Source organism: Talpa europaea (genome assembly GCF_964194135.1).
Source record: "Talpa europaea genome assembly, chromosome: 12".
Lineage (NCBI taxonomy): Eukaryota > Metazoa > Chordata > Mammalia > Eulipotyphla > Talpidae > Talpa > Talpa europaea.
The window spans coordinates 96,747,190-96,770,662 of NC_140079.1; the positions used below are offsets into that span (position 1 = coordinate 96,747,190).

Below are 23,473 nucleotides of genomic sequence, written 5' to 3' on the forward strand. Positions count from 1 at the left end.
AATCTCAGGGTTGCACAAATCTAGCCTAGAACCCTCACCAGGTGCTGCCAGAGACTCATGTCTTGACCATCAGCTTCCGCTACAAGAGACTGGTGCAAGGGCTCATGGGAAGCAGGTGAGGGTAGAAGGCCCATTGTGGAACCAGAAAGCTGGAGGTCTCATCCATTCTGCTACTTTGGATAATGCTACCCATCACGGGGAGAGGGGCAGCCAGTTAAAGGTGGGCCTCCCTGGTGGTGCAGGGATTAAAGTCTCAGTGCAATCAAGCTATCAGCAGCCACTGCAGCATGAGTTCGATCCCCGGCTAGGGAGCTGACCCACACGGCGCAGCAGACCTCTCCTGTCTCGCCTGCTGCGCCCCTCAGCAGTGTATTTCAGTGGATCTGCCTGTTCGGCTCCCCACTCTGTTTCTGGTGAATCCTCTCACCCTCTGCAACTCTGGCCTACACCATAATTGCATGCATAAATAAAAATAAATCTTAAAAAAAATAAAGGCTAAAGGTTAACTGGAGTCATTTATACAACATGCATCTATTTCCTGGCTTTGCAAGTTCTGGAAAAGCCCAATTGATTTATAAAAATGCAAAGCATATTATAAAATTTGAAGGCCTGGGGTATGGGTCATGAAGACAGATGAATGTAAAAGACAGCTAGGATGTGCCAAGCTGAAGCCAGGAAGTTGCTGGGGGCATTTCTGCAAGAGGGTTTGAGAGGGAGAGAAACTGTCTACCTCGTCTGGAACCTGGTATAAAAAATGGTGGCCCTTCCCCGGTGGCGCAGCGGTTGAGCACTGGGTTGTGAAGCTGCCCGCGGCCTCTGCGGTGCCGGTTCGATCCCCGGCTGCTCCCCGGCCACCGGAGGAGGGTCCCACATGGCGCGCAGACCTCTCCTGCCGCCTGCTGCTCCCCTCAGCAGTGTACTTCGGTCCTTCTGCCTGCTCTGCTCCCTGCTCTGGCTCTGGTGAATTCTCTCACCCTCCCGCGCTTCTGACTGTACCCAGTGCATGTATAAACAAAACAAGCAAACAAACAAACAAATAAATAAATAAATAAAACATGCCTCTATTAAAAAAAAAAATTTGTTAAAAAAAAAAAAAAATGGTGGCCCTCCCCAGGCCAAGAGCGGAAGGAAGGGAAGACGGATGAGAACATCCAGCTCTTAATCCTACGAATGCCTTGGATCTGTTGGGAATCCTGGGAAAGGCAAGCTCAGCCCTGCTGGTTTCTCCGCCTCCCGCCCGTCTGGCTGTCTGCTCCAGAGGCATTTTTATGAGTCAGCCTGAAAAAGAGCAGGCTGTTTCCAGGACAACAAGAGTCAGGGACAGGCTGGGGTGTCAGTGGTGCTGACAGCTCTGCAAGGGTCCCTCTCGCCCAGCCCAGGTCCATGACCAACAAAGCCACGCACAGAGCAGCGGCGTGGCTGCCGGGCATACTGAGAGTGGAGTTGCAGGGCTGTCACCCAGGCCCTCCCATGGCTCAGCCAGGTGCCTCAGGCTTGCCAGGTGAAGGGATCATGTTTTCACCTAAGCCATGTTTCATGTACACAAACAACTCTACACGTTCCGGAAGGGAGAGGGAGAGCTGAATATTACACCTTGCTCTGGCTGCTACCACCTCCCTGAGGGCTGAGGGAGCTGAGGGGTGAATGGGAACCCTCTGCCTCTCTTGTGGGCCCAATTCCTGCTCGGTGGGCTTCTCCCAGGTAGAGACCCATCTTATAAAATGTGACCAATGTCCTCCTGCTCGGGTGTCCAGCGTGAAGACCAGCTGTGTGGGGCTCACTGGGCTCCTGTGTGTCACGCCCCAAGGGGCTGCCCCCAAGTCAACCTCCCTGACAGCATCTGGTCGATCGGGTGCTGGGCAAGGAGTGTTCTGCAAAGGAACCAGAATTCAGGGAAAGTAGCAGAGCAGAAATTAAGTTCTATAACTTTCCTGATTCAGCACAAAGACTCCTCTAGAACTTAAAAACAGAAATGCCAGCATCCAATCTCTGGAGCAAAAGCCGCAGAACCTGCTGAGATGAGACGCAGGTATGGATAGTTCTCGAAGCTCCTGAAGTGATTCTAAGGCACAACTCAGGTGGAGGGTCTCAGCCTGTGCCCTCTTCTGCCACAGAGAGCCTGAGGCCAGAAAACCTCCAGCCCTCCCACCCTGCCTGCCCATGGCCATGGCCCTGCCTCTTCTTTGAAGTCAGGGGCAAATCAGACATCCTGAAAACAGTCCCTCTGATGTGTACCCATTGGCAAGGTCAGCAGGAAACCAATTTTCACTGCTGTTTTCAAGCAGGTCAAAGCGGAAATGACAATTTAAGCTTATAAATGTCCCAAGATCAGTACTCCACATAGTCCTTAAATGCTTAGCAGAGTAAACAACAGTTGACATTCATTTGAGAACTCAGCCCAGACCTGTACCCCATATGATACAGGTTCCCTGGAACAGGGCAATCCTCCTCATGGGAGCCCCTACATCTGAATCAGGGCATTCTCTTAAATTCAAAAGTGAGTGGCCAGTCCTCGCCTTTCCAGGTGCACCCTGCACCTCGCCTTTCACCCTGATTTAGGATTCTGTCCAGTCTGCGGGCACCACAGCTCCCTCCTGAGAGAAGGCAGGAGAAAGGGCTGGTCCCTTTCCCCCATTCTTCCTGGTAGGCCTGAAGTGGGCTGGAAGGTGAGGACTGGCTGGCAGCAGAGCAGGGCGGGCACCAGGCTGGGCACCAGGCACAGTGACCCTGGGAGAGACGGAGCCAGCAGGCGGCCAGTGGCTGCCACGGCCCAGTTAAAGGCCATGCCGGCCTATTATGGCTCCCGTCTTCCAGAGATTTGCTTTGGCTGTTCTGCAGCTGATCAGATCTCAGGCCACACAAGCCAAACCTCCCCTCCTATATTGTAGTCCCTGGTGGCTGGGTGATGAGATGGAGGTGGCAGGAAGCCCCGTGTAGGCCGAGTCCTGTATAGCTTACCAAGTGGGCCACAGCGAGGGACGTTTTGAAACCCAATGTCTACCCTCAACCCCACTGTCCTCACGAATTCCTGTGCCCAGTGGCAGCTCAATGCTCTTGCTCTCCCAGGCCTTTGTCAGCCAGGTGTGGTTAAGGAGTCTGCTTCAGCAGCACCATGACAGTGACCCTGAAGCCAGGACCTGGGGTGATCTCTGGGGTCTGTTATGACCGGAGAAATGGGGGGAGCTGAAGCAGGGCTGGGAGGATGGGGGAGGAGAGTGTGGCTCTCAGGAGGCAGGCAGCTTGTGGGGAAAGGCCTGGCACCCCATGCAATGGTGGTTTCCAGAGGCGGTGCCAGAGTGCAAGGTTGAAGGCCATGAGCAGGAGCCAGATTCTGGATCTATTTGCTCCTTGACCCGGCAGGGTGTGCAGAGAGCTCGGTGTAGGGCTGAGAGCAGGCAGGATATGCCAAGGCTTTTGAGCTGAGCCACCAGAGAGATGGAATTTCTGTTTTTGTTGTTGGTTTTTTTGGTTCCTTTCATTGACTGGGGACAACTGGGAGAAGGAGCAGGGTTTGGGTAAGAAACCCGAAGGCCGCCTTCCAGCCTATGAAGTCTGAGGCTTTGCCAACTGCCGGCAGGGCCTTTGCTGACTGGGCCATAGGTGGGGACTAAACTCAGCGCAGACAGCAGCATTTTCTCCCTCCCGAAAGCCCTGTGAGGTACCAATGGAAAACCTGAGGTGAGGGGGTTTAGAGAGAATGACAAGGTCACAGAGCCCCTTTGTGCTGGAGCTTGGACCCAGCACCAACAACCCTTGCTTGCTCTCCTGACCGCCCTGAGGTGCAGTGATGCCCAGAAGCCATCCACTTCCCAGGGGCGGTGACGTGCCTCAGACACTACTCTGCGTAAATCTCAGCCACCATGTCCCCACAATCAGAGAAATCGCAGCGGTGACCCCGCGTCCCCACTGCATGGGAAGGACTGGGATGTGAGAAAAAAACACTTCAACTGTAGAGTACTTTCAGCAGAAATGATTTTGAGAGGGAAAGCAGGGACAAGTCAACCCCCTGGCCTCTACTTCTCAACCACCTCACTTGTCCAAGGCTTAGAATGGAATCTAGAAATTCTGCTTCGTGGAGGAAAAAAACAATCATTTTTGTCTCTTTCAGAGCAGCCCAGGACGACTTCCCTACGTAACCAATATGAGGGCCATTAGGCGACCTTGTGATTTCAGCAGAACGTGCCTCTCCAATGTAGCTCAATTATGATGGTAAGTTTATAAAACAGGGCAAGATTACAGGAATATACATTAAACCACATCAATGAGCGTTACTGAAAAAAAAAAAAAAAAAGGTCCAGCAGACAGGTACCAATCAAATAATCAATACGCAGGAAACAGCCACATCGCCCTGCGCTAAAAGAAGCAAATAATGCTGCAATTGGATTTACTTAAAAATTTTCCACTTGAACAAAACTGACAGCTGTATTATAATCACATTTCCAGTCACTTTATAAGATACAAATTTCATTTCTCCATATTTCTACTTCATTTCTGAAAAGGGGCGGCAACATTACTCTTCAAGCCCAAGGAGCAGAAGTCTAATTCAGGGGGGACGCTGTCCACGTGTTCTGCCCCCCTGGGGGATTGGTGGTTTAATTCTAGCTTGATCTTTTTCTCATCCAGTCTACTGGAGGTTTTGAAATTCAAAGAAGGCCCAAGGGGGGTAAAAGAAAGGAAGGGAGAAGAATTATTTTAGCCCTTAGGTAAAATAACTTGGAGTAGTCTGACTGTTGACATTAAGACCATCTTCATTTTTATACACACCAAGATGGGTTTAAGATTCCTGCTCCAGTGGGATGGGGTGGGGGGTTGGAGGGCGAGGTCTGCACAGGGAACCTGACTATTCATAATGATGACCAAACATCATTCTTTTAACTTGCATCCAACTGCCTCAAACTACTCAAGACAACCCTTAGAGATACTATATTAGAACATTTAGAAAAGTTACATGTTAATGAAAGTGCCCAAAGTGTTTCTCAGTGAGCAGAGCAACCACTAAAGCGTTCATCAGCTCAAACTAACAAGCTTTCTTCAAGCGCCTACTATGTGCCAGGCAGTAGTGTTGGCGACACCAAGTGGTTAGTGCACATCTGAGGCGTGTGTGGGAGGTCAGGAGAACCTATCTTGGCAGTGAGGAAGAAGGAGGCTGGAGTAGGGCCTGGGAAGGCAAGCTGGGCAGAGGGCACGCCCTGGGTAAAGACTCAGAGGCAAGAAGGGTGGGCCGTGTCTAGGAGCCTGCAAGCAGTGGCTCGCCAGGGGCTCAGACGCAGCGAGACCTGAGGCAGGCAAATCAGGGTGGCGGGACTGCAGTGGGGCAAGACCTGGGTCAAGCGGGAGGCACGGAGTGGCTGGGCTGGGCTGGGCAGAGCTGCAGCTGGGATGGCCGGGGATCCCCAGTGACTATGAGGCTCGGGTCAAGTGGTTCTAGGTAGGCAGGTTGGGGACAGGCCAGTAGGGATGACCACTGAGGGCTTTGTCCCCGTCTACACAAGAGGATACTGGGAGTGGACTGTGTTCTCTTTAAAGAACAAATGGTAGGGAAGTACAGGCCCAAGCGCCACAAAACCACAGTGGCCTGGACATACGCCTACAGTTGCCACACTCACACGGGCCCGGCTTCCACCTTCGCTGTGCTGGTCCCCTCAGTGGCTGGCCCCCTCACGGAACAGATCACTGCTCGGAGCTCCCAGTCCTGGGCATGGGCAAAGTTGCCCCCAAGGGGCCATCTGGGTCTGAATCCAACCTCCCCTGGAAGCTTGCAGTTCTCCAGTCAGCTGGGACCTGCCTTCCTGAATGTCATCTTTCCTAAAATGTACTGAATTACAGGACTGTGTCCACCTCACTCCTCAGGGTGTCCCATGGACAGAAACTGTCATGAGGTTTTGCTTTGTCAGAACTTCCAGAGAGAACCTTCTAAGAGAAACTGATTCTAACCTGAGGGGGTAGTTGGGCGATGGCTGGTGACTGCTTGTAGGAAGAGAGCCTCTGCCCAGAAGGCAATGCTGAGCATTTTATGGGCTCTCTTTTATTATTCTAAAAAATGTATTTTTGTGTTGAACTGGCAAGTAGGCCAGAAATGTAGGAGGTATGATTCACCAGAGACAGAGTAGGGAGCAGAACAGGCAGAGCCACTGAAATACACTGTTGAGGGGGGCAGCGGGGAGATAGGAGAGGTCTGCTGCACCATGTGGGTAGCTCCCAGGCTGGGGATCGAACTCAGGCTGTAGCTGTGACAGTGCTGAGACTCAACCCCTAGGCCACCTGGGAGGCCTGGACTCTTTTAATCTACAGAACCATCCCGAAGCAGACACTATCATCTCTTTATAGCTGAGGAAAAGAGGCCCAGAGAGGTTAACGAGTTTGCCCAAGGTCACACAGCAGGCATTCATATCCCGTTTTTTCCGAATCCAGGGCCCTGCTTGCTAAACAGTGCACTTCCCATTAATTCAATGTGTCAAGGATAATTCAAGGATTTCCATGGATTCTGGATTTGCCACTTCTTTAAGTTTTTATTTTGAAAAACTTCAAACTTCTAGAAAAAATTTAAAACCCAACACAATAAGCACACATAGGCCCTTCACCTATAAACGCCCATTGATAACATCTAGTGCCTGGTGTCCTCTCTCACCATCTCACACTTACACATTTTTATTCTGTGACTCATCCCAAGTTGCAGGCAGCATGACACTTCACACATGAACACTTCAGGCCAAGCTTCCGAAGAACAAGGGCATCTCCCGTGGAACCAAAATGCTACCATCCACCCGAGTAATGTAATAACACCCACCTCGTGACATCATCCAATCACAGCTCACATGCAAAAGTTGCTCCCAAAGATCCTTTAAAGCTACTTTTCTTTTTCCATCAACCCCAAGATCCAATCCAAGTATGCTTTAATTCAGTAATCTAGAACAGCACCCCTGCCTCTCCCCCTATTCTCTTGGGACTTCCATGGCACCCCCACTTTTGAAAGGTTCAAGTCAGTCCTCTTCTGGGATGTCCCGCATTCTGGATGCGTCTTTATCACTTAATGCTCTTTTCTCATCATCTCCAGGATGAGGCCAGTGACAAGGTTGGGGCCATCAGCAAAATAAGGCAACACAGACAATTTCCAGAACTGACAGAGAGGACCACTAAGCTACCACGGGCCTTGTAAGAGGAGCAAATCAACGAGCTCACATTTTCATGGGCTGACAGTCAAACCGCACAGGCTGCTTGGGAGCTGCATTAACCCTCTTGCTGGAAACCCATCTCCAGGCAGTCAGATAAATACAGCCAGGGACTTGCCTGGACCTCAAAGCTCTCGCCTGCAAGGGTTCTGGGGTGAAGCATGCAGAGTGCTGGACAGGGGAAACGGGGGTGTGGGGGGCTCACAACATTTACATCTATAGTCACCAACAAACACAAGAATAAAGAGGGGGACTTGGTCCAGAACCCAAACACAGAGGGAGAATGTCCTGTAGCCGCCACGCGTGGGCTTCTGGGGGCACGGGCAGAGCAAAGGTTCTGGGCTGGGAATGTGCCCGGGGTATCTGAAGGACAGCAAGGAGGCCGAGAGAACAGATGGTGCCTGTTCAGGTGTTTGCTTGTAGCTGGGGTGGGGGTGGGGAAGTGGGTGGCAGAGGGGTGGGTGGGTTGGAAGCCACTTTGAGCAAAGGAAGGACAAGACTTGAGTTATTCTGTAAGGACGACCCTGGACCTTGTGTCGAGAGTCAAGTGTAGAGGAGCAGGCAGGGGAGCTGATGAAAGAAAAATCCAGGAGAACGAGCACAAACCCCGCTGGAGGGGCGGGGCTGAGAGACACAGATGGTCAGATCTGGGTGTATTAGGAGGGATGAGCCCAAGAGCAGAGCCCCCTGCACATGGAGTTTGTGAGACAGAGAAGTCAGTCGCAGAAGTCAAGGACGAGCCCCAGCTTTTGAGCCAGTCTGGAGCGGCCTCTGACTGAGGGAAGGTGGTGGGAGGCAGGTTTCTGGTGAGACAGGGTGCCCTGTGCTGGAGGGAAGCGGGAACACACAGCAGGCCGCAGGAACCCCAGTCTGGAGTTGAGTGGAGGCTCCCGGCCCAGACAGTGAGTTGGCGAGAGGGGTGCAAACCCATGAAAAGAGTCAGTGCTGGAGGGCCTGTGGGGACACAGGCTTGGGGGGAGGGAACAGGCCGTCACATATTCAAAGTGATAGGCATCTGGGTTTACACAGAAAACATCCTGATGTTTGAGGGCTGGAACCTAACATGAAATTTGCTTGCAAACCTCTCCCAATCACCAAGCTTCTTGGGGGCCTACCTGCCCGAGGGGTGACAGTCTGCAGCCTCTGCACATACCTCCTGGTCCCGCTTCACGATCAACCCGGGAAGCAGAGGTGGGCACTGCTGCTCTTGTTTTATCCATGAGAGAACTAAGGCTCAGAGAGGGGGATCGACTGGACCCCCTCACACGATGCCAGATCTGTCCTAAGTTTGGATTTTTCTGGGGCCGAAGACTTTCTGCAGACCCTCAGAACTGCTCTTAAACAGTCAGGTCCTGGGCTAGAAAGAGCCAGGAGAGTGGAGGGAAGGTCCGTGTTGGCTGGCCTGGTCAGGATATGAGCGCAATCGAAAGAGCACCATTGTTGAGAATCAGCCTCAAAGGCACGGTGGTCCGGGCCCAGGCACTCGCCAAATTGGCCCCTGTACAGTGAGTCTGGCCAGAGCAGGAGGCGTGGGGCTCAGAACACTGGCTGGGCAAACCAGTGTGTGACCAATGCCTGGACAGCACCCCAGACCACCTCTGCAGGCTGGAGCTTGCAGGCTTGGCCTCGCCACGGGGGGTCCCTGCTGTAATGCTGCCTCCTTACCTCCATGTATTTACTCTTCATACAGAAGCCAGAGAGGGCTCTTGAGATACAGTTTGGATCCTTTTGCCCATTAAAACCTCTTCTCACTGTCCTTGGGATAAAACCCTGCTCCCTGACACACCCAGAGGACTGCTGCTCTACCTCTGGCACACCGCCCCCTTCCTGGCACCCACATTCACATCCAGCCCTCAGATGGGTGGTTGTTCCCTCATAAGCCACTGGGACCCAGAGACCCAGGACAGGTCAAACCTCTGTCACCTGCTCTCAATCTGACTGTGGCCCCTGGCAATCTGACTGTGGCCCCTGCGGTGCTGTCAGCCCTGATGGGGTGCTGCCTCATCAGACCATGCTCCTTGTCACTTCTCACAACAGGTTTTCACTCAAATTCTGTTTTTAGACCCAGAGCTTATGGACCTACTGTTGCTTCTTGTAAAGACTGACCCTCATTCTGAAATGAGGCCCTTCTTTCTTACTTGACATTAATGGAGTCCCCTCTTTCATGAAATGGTAGGTCAGATATGCTTTTTTTTCCCTCTCTAACATGACTACTTGGTGAAACAAAAAGCCGCCAGCCCTATCTGCAGAGGCCTGTTAGGACTGATCTTTGTTTTGGCATTTCACTGGTTGTGAAGTCCAAGGCTGGGAATGTTTTGGCATTTCACTGGTTGTGAAGTCCAAGGCTGGGAATCACAAGACAACAACACGGATTTTCCAGGCCCCCAGCCCCTGGCAAGTGTATCCACGCCTGGGCGCCAGATCTGCTCGTTGCGTCATCTCTGGGGTTGCGGACTCTGCTCTCACAGACCACCTGAGTGAGGATTCTAACAGAGCTGCCAGGGTTTTGAGGAGCAGCCACACAGGACGTAAGAGAACGAAAGTGGAGAGGCCAGTAGCTGTGGAAGGCTGACGTGAGACGTCTCCGTCAGTGGAATGTTAATGTGAGTTCCGGTCATTCTCAGATTTATGAAATAATGCGGAAAACTGCTTCTGAGCAAAACTGAAGAGGTTTCCACCCTGCCACTGGTTGTCTTGGCTGAGCTGTCTTCCAGCACCTCTTATCTGGCCTCCAACTAACTTCGTTATTTCTAGCACCTCCTCCAGGCTGGCCCTCTGCAATTCCCCTTGCTCCCCAGTCCTGCCCCCCAGACTGTCCTCAAGTTCAGAACCCAGAGTCAACCTGGATCTCCGACATTGCCCTGGAGTCAGTCACAATGTACCATCCTCAGACTGTGTCCTCACCCTTCTTCCCCCATCACCATGGGCTCCTGGGACCTGCCATAGCTGCTGAATGTCCTTGCTGCGGCTGTGCCGGCCATGGTGCTGGCACCTCACATTCATCAACACGTTTACTTCCTATAACACTCACGTTACAGATGAGGACACCAAAGCACCCAGAGATTAAGCCACACCTACTGACTAATGACAGGGGCTGGAACCTCATGGGCTGGTTCCAGAGCCAACACTCAGAAGTGCTCTGCTATGTGGCTTCCTCAGCCCCTCAACCTGGCTCAGTCACCCCAACCTCCTTTAGGATCCTGGAGCCCACCAAGCTCTCTTCCTCCTTCTAGCCTCACCTCTGCCAACCCCTCCAATTAGCCAGTCTCATTCTGCATTTTCTCATGGAATCTTCTGGTGCCTCCACCCATGGCACCTCTCCAGAAAGGCCTTCCCTAACTAGCCTTGAGGTCTCTCTTCTTTTTTTTTTTTAAAAAAGATTTATTTATTTATTTATACAAGCACTGGGTATAGTCAGAATTACAGGGAGGGTGAGAGAATTCACCAGAACCAGACCGGGGAGCAGAGCAGGCAGAAGGACCGAAGTACACTGCTGAGGGGAGCAGAGGTCTGCGCGCCATGTGGGACCCTCCTCCGGTGGCTGGGAGCAGCCGGGGATCAAACCAGTGCTGCAGAGGCTGCAGGCAGCTTTGCAACCCAGTGCTCAACTGCTGCACCACCAGGGAGGCCCGAGGTCTCTCTTCTAGTGATTCTCCAGTGTAGAACCTGGTGATCACCCCCCCTAGAGCCACTCCAACCAACTTGTGCTCATGCATTGCCTGACCTGTTTGTGGTTCCTCCCCTCTGCCCCCCAACTTGGAAACGCCATAAGAACAGACTGGTCTTTGCTCATATCCCAGTAAATGGACTGATTTTGCCTAATGGATTTCCTAATGGACAGGACAACTCAGGAGACATGATGGGATGTGGGAGGCAGAGTGGCACGCAGATCCTAACTACATGCACATCAAGTGTCCGTGGAAAGGGTAGGAAGGACACTGGAAGCTGAGGGTGCCCAGCTGCCTGGAATGTCCTTAGGGAGTTTGGATAATGGGTGACATTCCCCCTCCCATGACTGCCCTGTTATTTGGAAATAGGCAAGACCCCCTTCAGTAGGCTGCACGGTCAATCCAGGCAGGGGGCCAGCCTCTCCCCAAAGCCTGCTGGTCCTCAGCTGGGGACTGTCAGCTGGTTGGCCCCGGACAAGTGTGCGGGAATGCTCCCCACATCCCTGTCCTGAGTCCGGAGCCATCTTTCTTACCCCCAAACACTGCCATCACACAAGGACAAGCTGGCTGGAATATCTCAGGGTATTTCCTCGAAAGGAGCAGAAGCAGTTGTAGGGTAAATAGAGACGGTCAGGTTTTTATGCCGCCAGCCTCTGTGGCTATCACCTGTGGCCTTGATTGTGCTAATGCATGAGGCGCTTGGGAGTGTGGGCGCAGGGCACTGGTGGTGGACACCTTGAGCCTGGCATACCTGAGCCTAAAGGCTGAGGCTATGAGGGCAGCGTCACACAGAGAACAGGTGCGGTGGAAAATGGCGATGGCAGAATGGCTACGAGAGGGAGAGATGATGCCAGAGAAAGCCCAAAGAGAAAGAGTAAAGATCCTGAGGGGGTAGTCTCCCCACCCCTTAGCCCCCAGCTCCACCCCCACTCCATCTGCCCCATCTTGCTTGCCAAAACATAGTGCTCCGAGATCAGACGAGATCAGGTGCGTTCAGGGTGCCATGGTGCTCCGGGCCTCTCTGGTGGCGCAGGGGTTAAAGACAGCGCTATCGAGCTATCACCAGTCACTGCAGCATGAGTTCGATTCCCTGGCCCACCAGGGAGCTACCCACATGGTGCAGCAGACCTCTCCTGACTCGCCCACTGCTCCCCTCGGCAGTGTATTTCAGTAGATCTTTTCCCTACTCTGTCTCTGGTGGATCCTCTCACCCCCTTCCCCGCACCTCTGGCCTGTACCCCAGTTCTTATATGCATAAATAAATCTTTAAAAAAAACAACCCCCCCCCCCCAAAACATAGTGCTCCCCTTGCAGGCCCACGGCAGGAGTTGCAACTTGCTTCCGGCAGCTGCAAGAGGGACAACAGCCAGCTGTCAGCCATGAGCACCTACTACGCACCTGGCAGAGCTGTGTGCTTTGTGGTGACCCCCTTTGATCGTCCATGGCTCCCTTGCATAGTCTTTTAGAACTGTCTTAAAGGCAAGGCCACTGAGCCTCACAAGCGTGAAAAGCTGACGACCCCAAGTGCACCAAGGCTGCAAAACCCAGTGTCAACAGGCCCAGGGGGCACTGCAGGGAGGGAGAACACAGGCCCATCTCCAGGGGCTGCCATGCCCCCCACACCGCAGCAGCCAGGCTGCGGAAGCCCTGGATTTACAATGGTGGCCGCCAGTTCAGATATAAAGAGTAACCTAAAATTCGTATCTCTTAGAAAAAGAATATATACAATACTATGATGTCTTCTATTTGCTTTAAAACGGGGTGGGGGGCGGGGAGGGTAATTTTAAAGAGAAATAGTGGACAAATGAAACAAGACTTATCAGAAGGGTGATAACTGTGAAGCTGAAGCAGGATATGTGGAGATCGATGCTCTTCTCTCTAAAAAGCAACTGTTCTGTCTAGTTTTGCCTTTCCATCCCCTCCCTCTCTCCCAGTTCACAGGTGTGAGGTGGCTTCCTAAGACTCCTACTTTGTGGTTTCTTATCAAAGTGTGACAAGTTTAGCAAACACTTGGAGCCACCTGTCAGGCCATATCACCTTAGATAAGAGTTGAGCAACCCTAGGGAGACAAAACACTGCTGGTCTCCACTCACGGGCCTAGCTTCCAGTCACTTCTCACCTACGAGAGGAGGCTGCCTCTGTTATATACACACACACACACACACACACACACACACACACACACAAACGCGCGAGGGCGAGGGCAATCTTATCTCCCAATGGGGGATAAGAAGCTCCAGCCTTTAAAAAAACAATCACACACACCACACACACCCTCTGAAGCCAAAGGACAACACATGCATGTCTTATTCTGGTACAAGTGCTTGTAAAATCCATAATTCCCAGTATTTTCTGGACATTCCCGTCTTTAGCAAAGACGTAGTTTGCAATCAGGCTGGATAAAGACAGACAGCCATTACTTTCTTAATGGCCAACCACCCCAAAAAAGGCTCAGTTAAGTGAATCTCAACTAGAAATCTAATCAATTAAAATTGATAAGTGAAAGACTTTTAACCTTTATTTCAGCAGGCTCCTCCGCGGGGGAGGGAGAAGGGAAAGAATGTGAATTCCCAGCATCAAATTTAATTCCATTTCATGGGTGCAAACGTTCCTGCTGTCCTGCTGGAGTGGCCCTCTGTAAAGCAGGCTGTCCCTCTCTCCTCGCAGCAAACCAGAGAAAGAATCGTTTATGTTCTCATCAGTCAACCCGATCCATTGAGACCCTTACAGGAACCCCCTGGCCTTTTCCTAAGGGGTAAAGGGTCAAAGGAAGGGGCGCAGAGCAAAGAGGGGACAGAGCGTCCTATTATTTCAAGAAAGGGGAAGAAAAGAGCATAGCAAGAAGGCAAGAAGAGGGCCTCCCTGGTGGCGCAGGCGGTTGAGCACCGTGCTGTGAAGCTGTCCGCAGCCTCTGCAGCGTGGGTTCAATCCCGGCAGGCCGGCGAGAATCCCACATGGCGCAGCAGACCTCTCCTGTCTCGCCCGCTGCTCCCCTCAGCAGTGTATTTCGTCAGTCTGCCTGTTCTGTTCCCCGCTCTGTCTCTGGTGAATCCTCTCACCCTCCCGCACATCTGGCCTGTACCCCGGTTCTTGTATAAATAAATAAATCTTTAAAAAAAAAAAAAGAAGACAAGCTGAACAGCAGGTTAAACCCTAGGAACGGGCCAGAGGCAGCGTTCTCTGACTCCGCAGTGCTGCGCACTGGGCGGGGACAATGGCCGCAGCACCCCGACCACAGGTCTACGCAAGGCACCACACCCGGTTATTTCATGTTTCCCATTATATGTCACTAGATTCTCCCAACAATCCTGTGATATAAGGAATTTCAGCCCCATTTTTCAGGCGAGGAAACAAAAGCTGTGCGGTTTCTTTTCATTTGCTCGAGGAACAACAGGGCGGTGCCCCTGGCTCCAGCCAGCCCTCCACCATCTACATCGTGAGCACTGGCCGGGCAACGGAACTGTTTTGTCAAACTCACTCAACTGTTCATTCAAACTTGGTGACTTTCATGGGATGTAAACTATTTTTTTAACGAAACTGATAAAATAAAAACCAAGCCACAAGGACCTGCTCCTCCTCATACACAATAAGGAGAGGCCATCTGCTCTTCCTGCCGCCCGGTTTCCATCTCTCCTTTGTGAGTAGCACCTTCTAGAGGCTCCTCTGCCCTCACACTCAGGTGATGGGGCTCAAGAGGAACCAGCTCCACTTCTCAGCTCCAGGCTGAGCATGTCACCCAGCCTAGCCAATCAGCGAGTCACAGTCCTCTGATTTCTGAGTGGCTCAGAAATGGGCACCCAACGCCAGTCTGGACAATGAGAACCTTCCCTGGACTTCTCTATGCGCTACAGGGAAAGAAGCTCCAGGTCGGTGAAGACTGCTGACAGCCATCCTGCCCCCACCTGGTGAGAGCCTGCAGGAGGACAGGCCAGAGCAGGGGCGAGCTGAGCTGAGGGAAGGAGGAGGGCAGCTTTCTGGTGACTGCTTAAACGCCAGGGCCCAGCCGTTCCTGAAAACCGAAGTCCTCCTGGACTTTCCAGTGACATCAGCCAATTCCCTTGCTTTTTCCTTAAGCCAGCCCAAACTGGGTTTTCTGTCTCTTATTACCAAAGAATTGTAATATACCACAATGCCTGCAAGAGATGGAAAATCATCTTGCCCTTCTGCGTGCATGTGCCCGCAGCGAGTGGAGGACAGAGAAAGCTACACGAGCTACACAAGCCTACAGGGTTTCAGCAACACGAGCGGCTTTATACTGTTCTCTCCTGTTGCAGAAGACAGCGCCGAGGGCTGGCAGGGTTGTGAGCAGCCCCAGGTTACAGGCTGAGCACACGGTTCTCCGGCCTCCAAGTTTTCATCTTTGCCTAAACACTGGGGCTTTGCATTTTTAAAAGCTTTTTTTTTTTTTTTTTTTTTTAAAGCAGCGGAATCTTTTAATCAGCAGAATCACATGGAAAAACCTTCATGCACAAAACCAATCACTCTGGTGCTGCCTTGATGGGGAGCACGGACCCTGGAGGGTGCCCATCACATGGGAGACCCCAGTCACCTTGCACAGAGCTGGCAGTGCCTGGTACAGGTTCACCTGCTCAGAGTCCTCAGGCAGACTGCAGGGCCCAGAATCTGGGGTCCCCTTTCTGAAGGCTTTGTGGGGTGTGCAAGGTCTCAGGCCAGCCACCATACAAAATGCAGTTTGTGCACTGACTCTGGTGAGTGAGTGAGTGGGGTGAGTGCCCCCCGGCCATGCGGGCGCACTGCACTCAGGATGGACAACTCACTCAGGTCTAGGACGTCGTCCGTTTTGATCAGGTCCTCCTCCCGCGTCAGCGGCAACTGGGTCTCGGGCTCCCCTCGCAGTTGCAGAGACAGGGACCGGAGCATGAAGAACACCCGGATGGCCTGGACCGGTCAGAGAGCAGAGCAGTCATGTCCACGTACAGGATCACGCAGTGACTCTTAAAACAAAGCCCACCTTTCCCAGAACTGTGGTTCTGGTGCTTTCAGAACAAAGACCCCAAAGCCCAAAGGGGAGGGGCTTGTTTTCAGACATCCAGGGGTTCAGGTTTGGGTCACTTCACCTCACCTGAGCACCTGTCACTTGTGAGCCCCTCTTCCCTAGTGTCAGGACACCCCTGCCTGCCCAGCTGGCAGCCCCAAGTTGTAGGCGGCATCCTGAGACCCACGGCCGGGCCACATCCATTGAGGACTAGCACGTGGCCTCTCTCGGCTCAGCCAGCACTGAATTTAGGGCTCCAAATCACGACTGAGAGTGTTTCCAAGTCCCATCTCCAGGGGAGACTGAAGGCAGATGCCTGTGGGGTCAGAGCTGCCAATCTCTATCTCACCCTGCCCGGCCTCCCTGGGGAGCCCCTTCCCGAGAGCTGCGGCCCCTTAGGTCTTACAGGGCTGTTTCCTGGCACTTGGCAGGTGACATCAGGTGTCCTGAGTGCCCCACGGACTTCCCCGCCAACTCCATCCACACTGGCCAGCATTTCTTAAGCCCAGGGAGAGGGGCCTGTGCAGAGTCCAGTGTGGCCATCAGTCAGTTGTGCCGAAAGCAGGAGGAAAGCAGAATCCCAAGCCCCAGAGGAAGAGTTTTTGCAGAAAGCAGCCTTCATCGTGGGGCTGGTTTGCCCTGATGGCACCTTCCCTGGTTCCTGGGTTGGGGCTGGCAGCCCGCCAACTAGAGGCCAGGAAGCAGGGGCCTGTTCCCTGACTTGAGCTGAAGGGCCTGCCCAAGGGGGTCTGACACAAGTGGTCTGGCAAGGCCCTGATCTCCCTGAGCGTGCTCTGCTCATCTGTCAAGGGAAGGTGATCCCTCCCTCGCAGGCTGCCGGGGACTGTGACAGTGCTGGCGGGGGCAGGGCCTGAGCATGTTCACTCTGGGCGGCCACCCTCCACTGCAGGTCCTCCCCCGCTGGGCACGGGGGAGGGCCTGGGCACAGACACTGTCGCCACTGGTGAGCCACACAGAGATGAATCCCAGCCCATGTTTGGGTCTTCTTGTTTCCAGTTCTGCGGTCTCTCAGCCTGGAACACTGAGGGGGGAGGCTGCCCGTAGAGTACAAGGTACCCCCTGAAATAAGGTGGGGGCAGCTGCCACCTGCACAGAGCTAGGCTAAACTGGCTCCTGGGGCCAGGAACGATGATGCCCAGCAGTGTGTCGAAACCCTGGAGCCCGAGGGCCCAGTTACTTGATCTCCTGAGTAGAGAACGACAAGAACGACCCTATGGCACCGAGGATTCTGGGCGCTCTCATTCTCCTTTCTAAACCAAAGCACCAGAGAAAGATGTTTTGAAATCATGATGAAGATGGGGGTGGGGTGGGGTAGGCAGGAGTATCTGACTTGACTGTTCTTCACATTTTAAAGTACAGCTTTCATGAGGGTCTCTGCATTGATCAGAAGGGGGAAAAAAAGTATAGTTTCACTAAAAACAAAAAAAAACAAACAATTTTAGGTATTAAGCCCCTTATGTGTCAGGCATCATGGATGCCGTATTGCAGGACGGGGGTGGGAGAGGTGGAGCTGATGGGCACCGAGCTGGTTAAACCCAGAAACACGCGAGGCCTCTGAGCACTCACACAAGGAGGTGCCAGTGCAGAAAGTGCGAGGGGTATGGTCACCTGGGCTAGCTGGCAGGGTGGGCTCTCCAGTAAGGCAGCATGACCGCGGGCATGAAGGAAAGAGAGAGAACAAGTGCCATCCCAGTCAGGTCCAAGCTGAGAGGATGCTTCATTTTTTGTGTCAAAAGTTTGTTCTTCTCCCCAAGCAGGACCAGGGGGCGGGGTGGAGGTTGGGAAGGGTGGGTCAAGTGGGGGACAAGAAAACAGAAACGTGCGTGGCTTTTATAGTCTATCACTCTGATGTGAAGAAGCCTGGAGTGTGGCTCCTGACAAAGCCCTCTTTGGTAAAAATCTGCTTGTGCTCCATAAGCAAAACATAAAGGAATTTCTACTAATACAAAATATAGTAACAACAAACAGAATGAAATAGAATAGAGAACAGACAAAATTAAATCCCCAATAACCCTTTTCCAGGTTCCTGCCCCAACCCCTACGAGCAGGAAGAGCATTCGTGAAGCCTGCACCCGTGAGCACGTGGTCAGAATCCCAGAGGGTTTACTCCACCAGGCCGAAAGCTGGGTTCCCAAGAGCATCTGCGAGGGCCTGGCAGGCATGTTGATGACCTCCACGATGCCAAGAACCCACAAAGGAGCAGGAAGGTGTCAGGAATAGGCCCATCGAGTTCATGCCATCACCCCCCAAAACAATAACCACCCTCTGCTTCTACTCGCCTGTCAGGTACAGGCGGGGCTCCACAGTGTTATTGTTTAACAGCCCTTCGTGGTTCCCAATTTACAGACAGGAAACCAAAGCCCAGGGAGGTGAGCAGCCTGCCCAAGGTGACTCAACTAATAACCAGATTGCAAGGCCCTTTTTCTTCCAACCACACACGCCTTTGCCTTCAAAAGACGTAAGGCTTGGGACTCATGCTTTCACTGAGAGTATTTCTTTGCTTTGTTCAATAAACACATAAACATTTAAAAGTCGTACTGAAAAGGAGTAATTATTCTGTCAGATCTTCCACAAGCTACGGGGAAGACTGCTCTAAGAGAACAGATTTGGGATGGGCGGCTGCTGACCAAGCACCAACGCAAGAAAATACTTCTCCAGTTTGCTTCAGAGCAGCTGGGAGCAGAGGCCTGGGGAAGGAGTCCGTCAGAGCATGGCTTCCGAGTCATGTGACTTCCTTGAGCCCAGACTTCTGCTCTGGAAATGGGGCACGCACCTCCCCTGATCACAAGGACACCGAAAGAGAGCATAGGTCACACTGAGCTCTGGTGCTGGCCCTGGATCTCTGCTCAGTGCCAGCCACCTTGCCCGTGTCCCTGGCCACACCTGCCAGCCCCTGAGAATTTAGGGGCAGTCACCAGGGTTAGTGCCCACCGTGGCCGCAGAGTGGCTGAGAAAGTCAGTCGTTTTTAAAAGAGGGCCGAAGCAGTTTAAAATGGGTGCAGCCCAAGGGGAAAGCATTTTGGCATTATGTAGAGAGGCACCAAAAAAAAAAAAAATGTTCATACCCTTTGAACCAGAAATTCCACTTCTGGGAACTTATCCTAAAGAAATAGGCCAAAAGAAAGAAAACACTGTATTCGTAAAGCTGCTCATTATAGTTTAGTAGAAAATAATGTAACACTGGAAGCAACCAAAATGTCTTCCTGCAGAAAAAGACCTAAATAAATTCTGGCAGAAGCCACCAGATACACCTTCATGTCCTGGTAAGAAATTAGCCTCATTAATACCGTAGATCACAGCACGAGAAGCTTCCTGCCGTACCAAGGAAGGGGGAAGGGTGCTGCACGGAGGCAAGGCCATGGTCCTCTCTCCTGCAACCATGAAAAGATGTCTGCAAACAAAAATAGGGAGGAGACACAAAAACCGTCTATGTGTTGTTTGTTTGGGGCGATGAAATCATGGGAAATTCTTTCCCTCGCCTTTCGAAACTTTGAGACGTTATTGTATTTTCTTTAATGCGTAATACACATCCAAAGAGTAAAGCAAACTATTCTATTTCCTCAAGGTCAATAGCAATAAACACAAAAACTACTTGTGGTTTTACAAGGGGTGAGGGAAACAAAGCGAGGACAAATAAAACTTCATGCAGGTACCCTGATTTCATAATGGATTCCAAGATGGCTACCTATGAACTTCAGGCTTTGGTAGTCACCATAAACTCCTCTTCCTAATTCATTTTTATGAGCTTCAGTAGATTTGGATCATTAAAGACTATTTCCGTCCCACCTAAATGCTAGAATGCTCCACTGCTGTTCAGCTGATGCATCTGGAACACTTGCTATATGACAGGCGCTGGGCTCACCACGTTAAACTCTCTCACCTACTATGAGCAAGAGCTGAGAGGCAGGACACACAGGGGTCCTGAGGCTCAGGAAGGCTAAGCACTTGCTCGAACTCACCTGGCTAGAGTAGGACTGCACCTCATTAGCCTGACTCATGGGTCTGTGTTCTTTCTTAACTGCTTCTTGCAAGGGGGTTGAGCCCAAGTTTGAAACTCCTTTTCATGTTCTCACCAGACGCAAAGTGTTCCCGTGACTTTTATTTCAACGTGAACTTCCCTTCTCAGCTGACACGGCTCAGAGGCACTCTGGCTATCTTGGTCTCATTGTTTATGTGCTTGCTGTCTACTCTTGCCTCTTGCACAGTGCCTGGCACCAAAAAATGCCTAACAAACATGTCAAATGGAAGAATAAAGTGTAACATACAAGATGCAAGAGGGAAAATGTGACTTTATTGCCAGAGGTCTCCCTGGGCCTGCAGGCCCTGTGTCCTGCTCTCCCCTTCTCTCCCTCACCTCCTTGAATAACCATGCTCTTTTGCACCCCAGGGCCTTTGTAGCGGCTGTAGACTCTGGAAAGTGGCCCCTTTAAGTCTGTGCGTGGTTGGCTCCTCACTCTTCAGGTCTCAGGTCGATGTCACAGAGCAGCTCTTGCAGATCATTCTATGGCAAGTGATGCCACCCTCACCCCCTGACCAAGTTGTGTCATTTCTTTCCTTTAGAACCTTTATTACATTCTGATATCAAAAACTTGTCATTCACTTACTTGCTAATTTTGCCTATCAATGTCATGTGAGGTCCATAAGGCAGGGATAGTGCCTGCTCACTTCTGCACTCTCAAGCACCATGCTTGGCACAGAGTGGGACTCCCAAGGGATAGTTTACTGTGGGTCTGCTAAACTTAAGCAGCCCGTTTGGCTGCCATTACGGTTACCTGCAGCTCTGCATTCCTATACAAGGTCAGAACTGCCCTTCAGAAACAGTCAATCAGCCATAGTAGCCAAACCTTACAAGGTGACTTTCATATCAATCAAGAGCAGAAAGCTTGATCACTCTGGGAAGGGTATGACGGGGGATGCCTGGGGGTCCAAGGACCAATGTATGACAAGGGAAGCTGATCAGTGGAATGCCTTGTTGATAAGATTAGGGCCGTGGCCAGGGGTCTGGGGTCCAGTTTCGATGACAACACTTGGTCATCAAGCTGATAACATGGTCAGCGGCCTCACGTCCCCCCAAACCCTAGATAACATTCCTAAGTTTTACCCATCCTTTTCTCCTCGTCCTCCTAATGCACGTGGCTGATGCTGTATGATCATTCTACCAACAAAAAGGCCAGGATCTTGCTTGTTCAGAAGCATCCTGCATTACGTAGTTTGCTCCACAACTCCCGTGTCTTTGTCAGTGTGGTTTTGCCCGACGCAACAGTTTACAAGTTAGGAGTGATTTACAGCTAAGGGTTGTTTGAACTTCTTTGACAAGCCCTTAAGGAAAATAAAGGGTGGGATTTCTGAAAAGGATCAGCCTCCTAAGAGTTAGAAAAGACTACTTGGTGAAGGGAAAAAAAGAAAACCTTTGAATCCAAAAGGATGAAATGGAATGTTCTTTGGATACAAGCAAAGAACTTGAAACAAACCACATAAGCCCTCAATTGCTTGCTAAACCATACACTTCCTTTTGCTCAAACTCAAAGCACACTACTGTGTTCTGATTGAAATGAGCTGAAGAGCTAAGCTTCCAGAAGATTCCAGACAGCTGCCTTGCAACAGAAAGTGTTCTGAGGTGAGTGGTGGAAATTCCCCTTTAGACATGATTCTTCACAAAGGGAAGCTTTTCTAATGTGGGTGGCTTTGCTCTGAGATAGACTGCCCTATTCCACACCACTCTGCCTCCTCGCTGGCTCTAAACCCAGGGGACCCTTGAGTTACATTTACAAACTCATCAGACACAAGAGACCCCAGGGAAGCCCAGAGGTTCCCAGTGGTTTTGTCTTGCTTCACTTAGCAGCTTGGGGTGTGCATCTCATCTGGGGCAGAGGGGGTGTGCAGCACTGGGAACCTGCAACTAAATGAGATGTCAGGGGCTGGGAGACAAGAAGCCCCCCATCAACAGCCGCCACGGCCTGAGTGCTGGCCTTTCACTGAGCCCTCACACAGCCCTGGAGAGGCTTGCGCTCTAGAAGAAGAGTGGCTCTGAAGGAGGGGAACCCCAATGCCCAAGCCACCCCTGAATTTTCCCCACTCTCTCCTGTGGATGTGAGCCACAGGCCAGCAGGACACAGCGTCAGGAATTGGCTAACGGGCAATGGTCAAGGCCCTTACTGCGTTCCAAGGCCCTGCGATCTCACTGGTCAGCCCCTTCAGTCTTGCCTCTTCCCTGGGCCTCCCTCACTGCAGCTTCCAGCCTCGCTCCCCTCCTTGAAGGGGCCAGAACACGCCACCTCTCTCCTGCTCCCCAGCCCATCCCCACTGTCTCGGCTGAAGGACCACCCTCTGGTGCCCGCTCCACTTCCTGCCCCAGGTAGGATTAGGGACCAGCCCCTGTTCCTTTAGAAACTGCCCAGCCACGTGGGCTGACCCGCTGCCTTTTTCACCTCATCTTCTAGACTCAGGCTCCTTGTGGACTGGGGCTGTGTCTCCCACATCCTTGGAGTCCAGCACCACGCAGAGCTAAGAAACTACTGTGAAGGGAGCCGGGGCAATGGGAGGTCAGAGCAGCTAAGAGCAGGCTCTGGAGGCCACACCACCTGGGCTGAACCCTGGCTCTGCTACTTACTAACTGGGTGACCTTGAGCAAATCACTTGACCTTCATGCCCCAGTTTCTTCCTCTGTATCATGGGAATAACACAGTACCAACCATGAGGATGGTTGTAGAATTCCAAGGAAATCTCTATAAAGAATTGATATGAATGATTCCCTTTTACAACAAAGAATATGAGCTCAAAGAAGTGTTTAAAAAACCCAAAGGACTATGAACCAAAAAAAGGTGGAATATACCCCAGACAGCAGCTCTCAAGGTCACAACCTTCTGGAGCTTCTGGTTCAGAGCCAAGAGGGACCTTCCAGGCTGGGTGCTCAGTGGCCTTGGGACACTGCAGTCCAGTTGGGGGCAGCCTCCCCGCAACCCGGCTGAGGAGCATCCCGTAGGCCAGTCAGAGCGTGGGAGCTCAGGCCCGGAGGAGCATGCCTGCTCACAAAAGAGTCGCTGAGACACGGCTCGCCTTTGTCATAACCAGTCTTCCAGCAGACGCCAATGCCAACAATGCACAGTATAAACACTGCTACCCACAAACACGCTTATGTGCCCAGCCGCGGGGCCTCGGTGCTGACTGGAGCGCAGAAGAAAGGCGGCATTGGCTCAGACAGGGTGGGTCCTGGCGAGGTGTGCGGGCGTGTGACGTGGCAGGGAATTTGGACTGACTTGAGACACTGGGGTCTGACTTCCTTTACTGCCCCTCCCCCATGCCTCCACTTCTCTTACCACCCCCCTTCCAAGCCTGGGAGGCCAAATCTCTGATTGGGTGAAGGAAGACCACAGATCTTCCTGTCTGGGGGTGGACCCAGCAGGTCACTCCTGCTTCTCAAAATCCCAGAGTTCAACGCCTCTGTCACGCTGGTTACACCGGATTAACTCAGAGGAGATGCAGGTTGATGAGGGGGGTCATGTGCCGTGAATTCCTCTAATTTATCCACCAATATTTATGTCTCCAGGGAATGATCTTCTAGGAAAAGGTCATGCTGCTTTCTAAGAAAGAAACTGTGATCTTACAAGGGAGATAAAATA

The 23,473-nt window shown here is 52.0% G+C and overlaps 1 protein-coding gene across 2 annotated transcripts in view; it reads right to left on the reverse strand.

The window, feature by feature from the left end:
• The window catches only part of CLEC16A (C-type lectin domain containing 16A), a gene marked incomplete at its 5' end in the record, with an annotated part of 180,168 nt that overhangs the window by 78,138 nt on the left and 78,557 nt on the right, over window positions 1–23,473 (reverse strand). For both annotated transcript variants that reach the window (XM_084249156.1, XM_084249155.1), the window contains one exon: window positions 15,616–15,736. In XM_084249156.1, coding sequence (XP_084105282.1) covers window positions 15,616–15,736 — 121 coding nt within the window. The remainder of the gene's footprint in view (window positions 1–15,615; window positions 15,737–23,473) is intronic.